The sequence below is a fragment of the Capsaspora owczarzaki genome, assembly GCF_000151315.2.
Source record: "Capsaspora owczarzaki ATCC 30864 unplaced genomic scaffold supercont2.2, whole genome shotgun sequence".
Taxonomy (NCBI): Eukaryota; class Filasterea; order Ministeriida; family Capsasporidae; genus Capsaspora; species Capsaspora owczarzaki.
The window spans coordinates 488,201-493,116 of NW_011887293.1; the positions used below are offsets into that span (position 1 = coordinate 488,201).

The 4,916-nt window shown below is 53.4% G+C and overlaps 4 protein-coding genes across 4 annotated transcripts; 2 read left to right on the forward strand and 2 right to left on the reverse strand.

Annotated features, from left to right (window-relative positions):
* On the forward strand, window positions 1-1,337 carry CAOG_01330 (hypothetical protein). Its single transcript, XM_004349800.2, has one exon. The coding sequence runs from the start codon at window positions 23-25 to the stop codon at window positions 1,118-1,120; it is 1,098 nt and encodes a 365-aa protein (XP_004349850.1). The 5' UTR covers window positions 1-22; the 3' UTR covers window positions 1,121-1,337.
* A 61-nt stretch (window positions 1,338-1,398) lies between these two features.
* CAOG_01331 (synbindin) lies at window positions 1,399-2,240 on the reverse strand. Its single transcript, XM_004349801.2, has 3 exons — window positions 2,016-2,240; window positions 1,784-1,887; window positions 1,399-1,677 (listed from the first exon to the last, which is right to left on the reverse strand). The coding sequence occupies exons 1-3, from the start codon at window positions 2,135-2,137 to the stop codon at window positions 1,472-1,474; spliced, it is 432 nt and encodes a 143-aa protein (XP_004349851.1). The 5' UTR covers window positions 2,138-2,240; the 3' UTR covers window positions 1,399-1,471.
* Window positions 2,241-2,382: 142 nt separating this feature from the next.
* Window positions 2,383-3,511, forward strand: CAOG_01332 (hypothetical protein). Its single transcript, XM_004349802.2, has 3 exons — window positions 2,383-2,497; window positions 3,006-3,075; window positions 3,222-3,511. The coding sequence occupies exons 1-3, from the start codon at window positions 2,414-2,416 to the stop codon at window positions 3,263-3,265; spliced, it is 198 nt and encodes a 65-aa protein (XP_004349852.1). The 5' UTR covers window positions 2,383-2,413; the 3' UTR covers window positions 3,266-3,511.
* A 525-nt stretch (window positions 3,512-4,036) lies between these two features.
* On the reverse strand, window positions 4,037-4,915 carry CAOG_01333 (ribosomal protein rpl19; the record flags this gene model as incomplete). Its single annotated transcript, XM_004349803.2, has 2 exons — window positions 4,037-4,733; window positions 4,911-4,915. The coding sequence occupies 2 exons, from the start codon at window positions 4,913-4,915 to the stop codon at window positions 4,037-4,039; spliced, it is 702 nt and encodes a 233-aa protein (XP_004349853.1).
* Window position 4,916: the final 1 nt, after the last annotated feature.

Sequence of the window (4,916 nt, forward strand, 5' to 3'; positions counted from 1 at the left end):
CTCGGCCGACCCGGCAACGGGCATGTCATTGCTGCATCTGGTCTGCGCCGCGAGCGGAGGCAACTCTGGCACGGCTACGCCGCCAGTCTTGCAAGGCGTCTGCCACCACGCGTCGCCCCCGAGCTCGGATGTGCCGCATGAACGCACACCCGAAGTGTGCGCATTGGTGGTGCAAGAGCTGCTTCGCGCTGGCGCTTCGCCCACCCAGCTGGACTATTCCGGGCAGTTGCCACTGCACCTGGCCTGTGCCGCTGGAAACGACGCCGTCGCGCTTGCGCTGATTGAAGCCGATCCTTCGCTGGCCACGTCCATGGCCTGCACTGCCGACTGCCGAGGCTCGACGCCGCTGATGGTTGCCATCCGCCATGGTCGCACGGAGCTGGCCTTGAACTTGCTCGAGCGTCACATGTCGCAGTCGCTCTTGATCAGCCAAGACCGCAAGAACTGGACTGCCCTGCACTGGGCTTCTGCCCTGAACGCCGTCCCAGTCATGCGCGCGCTGTTGACGGCGCATGCGCCCATTACTGGCCTGACCAGCACGGGCAAGACTGTCCTGCACCTGGCCGCGCTGGAGGGCCACATTGAAGCATGCCGCTTGCTGCTGCATCACGGCGCGCTCGCCAACGTGGTCGATCCAGAGGGCCACACGCCCGCCGAGTGCGCTCGTCTTCGCGGCTGGACAACCTGTGCGTCCGTGATTGACTCCTTGGCCCAGACTTCGCAAGGTGCGCCCAAGAAGCGCGGACATCGCTCCATCCACGCCCCCGTTGCGCAACCGCACGCTGCAGCAGCAGTTCACGCTGCCCACGCTGCGGGCCTTGCTGACGCTCCGTCGGGCCTGCCCAGCAGCACATCCAACTCGCCGCCCATGTCCATGTCTGCATTCGAACCCATCGTCAATCCGGGCCAGCTGGGCTTGTCCGCCATTGCCGATGTGTCCCCCGCATCTTTGAGCCACACCAACCGCTTCCACTCGCCGCCGCTCACCGACGACTCCCCTTCGCCCTCCGGAGGCGCGTCCCCGTCCCTGGTTCTGTCGTCCGGCATTGCCGTAGCGACCTTTGCCCCGCAAGACTTTAGTCTCGACATGGAAGACCTGCAGGCCGAGTCCAGCATTTAAGCTTTTCGCTTTTTCTCTTTTCTTTTTCTTTTGTTTGCACTTGTCTGCCGTTTGGTTTTCAGCTGTCGTTGATCGAGCTGATTTTTCATTCATCACGGCAGTTCACCATTTGATAGTTTGCGTTCCCTTTCTGGCCACTAGAGTTTAGTTTGTAAATTTCTTGGTCGTTTCATGCTATGTTACTCTCTTTTGTCGATTATTACACTTGTTTTTGTTTTTCAGTTGCTCCATTGTGTCGGTTGGGCTTTTGTGTCGTTGTTGTTCTGGTATAATCAAGGGCTGAAAGCAACAAACAATTCTTCTTTTTCGTTTTGTACAAGAAAAACACAAAATGCCCATCCATCTCACAACCTAGAACGTAGCGGTCAGCGCCCTTCCGCTTTCATATTGCTCCATCAGCCGTGCAAGATTAATGTCAAAGAGCTCGCACCGGATGGGCATCTCTGGCGTGTAGAAGGGGTTTTTCAAGACATAGTCGCTGTACAGCTCGTACAATCGGCGGAGCAGCGCGTCCAAGCCCGTGTGTGCGGGATCCGACATGACAAAGAACTTTGTGCCTGTTATTGGCAGCCACGAGATGCAACAACGACGCGTGAGTTGGTTTGGCTGGTTGTTGCGACCCTTTGGTTGGTTGGTTCAAGTCCAATTTTCATTCATCCTAACCTGTGAGGGTCTGCTTGCACTGGATTTTGAATGTGTCCGTCTCGATGACTTCGATGCCCGACGACTGTACTTGTGGCGAGAGGTTGCTTGTGATGGCATAGAGTCTGAAGCCAGCGCAGAGCAGAAAGGATGAAGCGTTAGTGGTTGAAAAAGTCTGCTGCTCTGCTCGAGGGCTCTCGCACGGGCCCAGCCTTGAACGACGCAAACAACACACAAAGCAACGCAGACGCACGAGTGGAACATGGACGCGAGGGTGAGACGGTCGTTGGCGCGCAGTTTGGGCGTTGCTCCCAGCTCCTGGCCATAGATGAGGCCGCCGGCCTTGTTGATCACATAGACGCCAAACACGACCATGCTAGCTTGGAGCTTGTTGTTTCTTCTGCGTTTGTTTGTTTGATGTGAATGAGTTTTGCGAGTGAAACACTCTGAACACGAAAAAAAAAAAACCAAAAAAAAAATGGATTGAACTCAAAGTCTGAGAAAGTGACCCAAACAACAGCGCATATAATCGACAACAGAGTCAGTTATCCTGTATGCTCCGTGTCTTCTGATCGTCATTTGTAGCTGTTTGTTTTATTAAGCTGGCGGTCCAGTCTTCACTGAATCCAACAACTCGCACAATCCAAAATAATGGCTGGCTCGGCTCGCATGAAGAAGTCCAACGACGCCTTCCACGGCAACGTCAACAAGCGCGGCATCGTCAAGCCCACCACTGTACGACACGACAACAACAACACGACATTCACAGCTCTGCACTTTTATTTGCACACGAATCCACATCCGCTGAACTGAAGCAGAAGAACCTGAAGAGAGCGAGAAGGAAAAAAAAAAAAAAAAATCTGCGATCCGTTATTCTGCTCCTCTGCTTGCTGCTGGACGGTGCAGGACGGTGCAGGACGATCGACATCTGGCGTGGGCAATCTGTGGATTCACATGTATCGAAGCTATGTGCGTCGAGAGCTGTACAATCTGGCAGCGAACAACGGCCAAGCGTCGCAATCGAAAACAACAAGATCACAAGGGAAATCAAAAAAAAAAAAAATCAAAAAATCAAATATCAACCATTCTATCAAAACAGCCACGAAACCAAACCAGTGGCTCAGTCTGATGCGTAGTGTGCTAAAACCATCAACAGTCGAGCAGTGCTGCTTGCTTGTGGATGTGGGTCTTTGTTACTGACGTTCGTTTGTTTGTTTGCCGGTGTCTGCCTGTCTGTCTGTAGAGGCAGGACGACAAGTACCCCGTCGGCCCCGCCGTCCTTGCGCTGTTCATCTTTGTTGTCTGCGGCTCTGGTAAGATTGCTCGATGAATCCATCCTTGCTATTTGTAGCATGTGTTGTTCTCGCGGAGGACGCACACGCACGCACGCGCTCGTAGTTGAAGCATTTTTCGTTCTTTCTCTGACGTTTTTTCCGTTTGTGTTTTGCTTTGTTTCCAGCCATCTTCCAAATCTTCCAGACTGTTCGCTCCAACGGTGTTTAAACACACACGCTCAAGGGTTTTTGTACAGCTCAAGCTGGCATACACACCAACAACATCTCACATGCACGAACAACGCCCACAACATCCGATTCGAAAACCAAACGACCATTTAACCCCCCCCCCCTTCTAATATTTTTTCTCGTCTTTTGCTGTGGATTACCTGCTTGTTTGTATGTCTTTGTCTTGTCTTCTCAGCGTTGGGAGGTAGCGCCAACACAAAAAATAACGATAAAATTTCAGCCCCAATTTCTGTAAAGTTCCAATTTCTGGATTTGGGAGCAATAACATGAACAGATCGTGGTTCACAGAAACAGTTCTTTTGTATTGTGGAAACAGCCAGAGAACAGCAGAGCCCACAAAAAAGGAGCCAAACACAACAACGGAACAGGAAAAAAAAAGCCAAAGGACAAAATCCATCCAGAAACAGCTACAGAAAGAAAAAATGCTGCTTGTCGAAAATTTTGCCTCCCCAAAGCCCGACTGAAGCCAATCCCCCGTGAAAGGGACGACAACAGCCTGTCTCCTCTTGTATAGAGCCAGGGAAGAGACAAAACAACAGACAAAAAACGGAAACAGAACGGCAGCATGCACCATTTCAAAATAGAAAAATCGGCCTCGGCTTCCTTTGTTGAAGCATTCAAGACAAAAGAAACGGAGGGGAAGAGGGAGGGGCGGCACAAAGGGCGCGGGAACAAAAAGGAAGGCCCAAAAGAAAAAGAAAAACCAGGTATATGGGGCACAAAAACAGCCGTTGCCAGCTATTCATGCAATTTAGTTCTTCTTGGGGGCAGCCTTCTTGGCGGGAGCAGCGGCGGCGGGGGCAGCAGCGGCAACGGGGGCAGCCTTGGCGGGGGCAGCCTTCTCGGTCTGCTTGGCGGTCTTCTTCTCAGCCTTCTTCTCGGTCTTGGACTCCTCAGCGGGGACGACCTGGATCTTGGCAAGACGCTCCTCGCGACGGTTGCGGGCAGCCTTGGTGCGGGCACGGCGAGCCTCAGCCTGGTCGACGATGATCTTGGTGCGGGCCTTCTCAGCCTTGCGCTTGTGGATGAACTCCATGAGGACACGCTTGTTCTTGAAGACGTTACCCTTGGCGTTCATGTACAGCTCGTGGTAGAGGTGCTTGTCGATCTTCTTGCCCTCGCGGTACTTGCGGAGGAGGCGGCGGAGGACGCGCATGCGGCGGATCCAGATGATCTTCTGGGGCATGCGGGCATCGCGGGTACCCTTGCGGCGACCGTGGCCCATGTGGCGACCCTTCTGCTTGGACAGGAGGTGCTCGCGAGCGCGGCTGCGCGAGTGAACAGTCTGGGGGAGCTTGACAATCAGACCGTCCTTGACGAGCTTGCGGACGTTCTGGCGCGAGTTGGCGTTCGAGATGGTGACGACTTCGTTGGGGTCGAGCCAGATCTTGCGCTTGCCGCACTTGAGGACGGAAGCGGCGAGGCGCTTCTGGAGACGGAGGGAGACCCTGGAGAGGAAAGGAGAGTTTTGGTGAGACCATGCGCTGCGAAAGGCGACTCGAACAAAAGAGGGAGATGGTGATGAAGAGAGAGAGAGACGGGAAACACGAAGTGGAATACACAAAGCAAAGATCGAAGAGGAGGAGGGGAAAAAAAAAAAAAAAAAAAAGGCTGAAAAATTGGACCGCATG

What these genes read in the sequence shown, in the direction of transcription:
- CAOG_01330 (XM_004349800.2), top strand. Translation starts at nt 23, where the DNA reads ATGTCATTGCTGCATCTGGTCTGCGCCGCGAGCGGAGGCAACTCTGGC.
- CAOG_01331 (XM_004349801.2), bottom strand. Translation starts at nt 2,137, where the DNA reads ATGGTCGTGTTTGGCGTCTATGTGATCAACAAGGCCGGCGGCCTCATC. An exon ending in CTCGCGTCCATGTTCCACTC is followed by an intron (nt 1,888 to 2,015) that starts GTGCGTCTGCGT and finishes CGCTGGCTTCAG; the next exon opens with ACTCTATGCCATCACAAGCA. An exon ending in GTGCAAGCAGACCCTCACAG is followed by an intron (nt 1,678 to 1,783) that starts GTTAGGATGAAT and finishes TGCCAATAACAG; the next exon opens with GCACAAAGTTCTTTGTCATG.
- CAOG_01332 (XM_004349802.2), top strand. Translation starts at nt 2,414, where the DNA reads ATGGCTGGCTCGGCTCGCATGAAGAAGTCCAACGACGCCTTCCACGGC. An exon ending in GCATCGTCAAGCCCACCACT is followed by an intron (nt 2,498 to 3,005) that starts GTACGACACGAC and finishes GTCTGTCTGTAG; the next exon opens with AGGCAGGACGACAAGTACCC. An exon ending in CTTTGTTGTCTGCGGCTCTG is followed by an intron (nt 3,076 to 3,221) that starts GTAAGATTGCTC and finishes CTTTGTTTCCAG; the next exon opens with CCATCTTCCAAATCTTCCAG.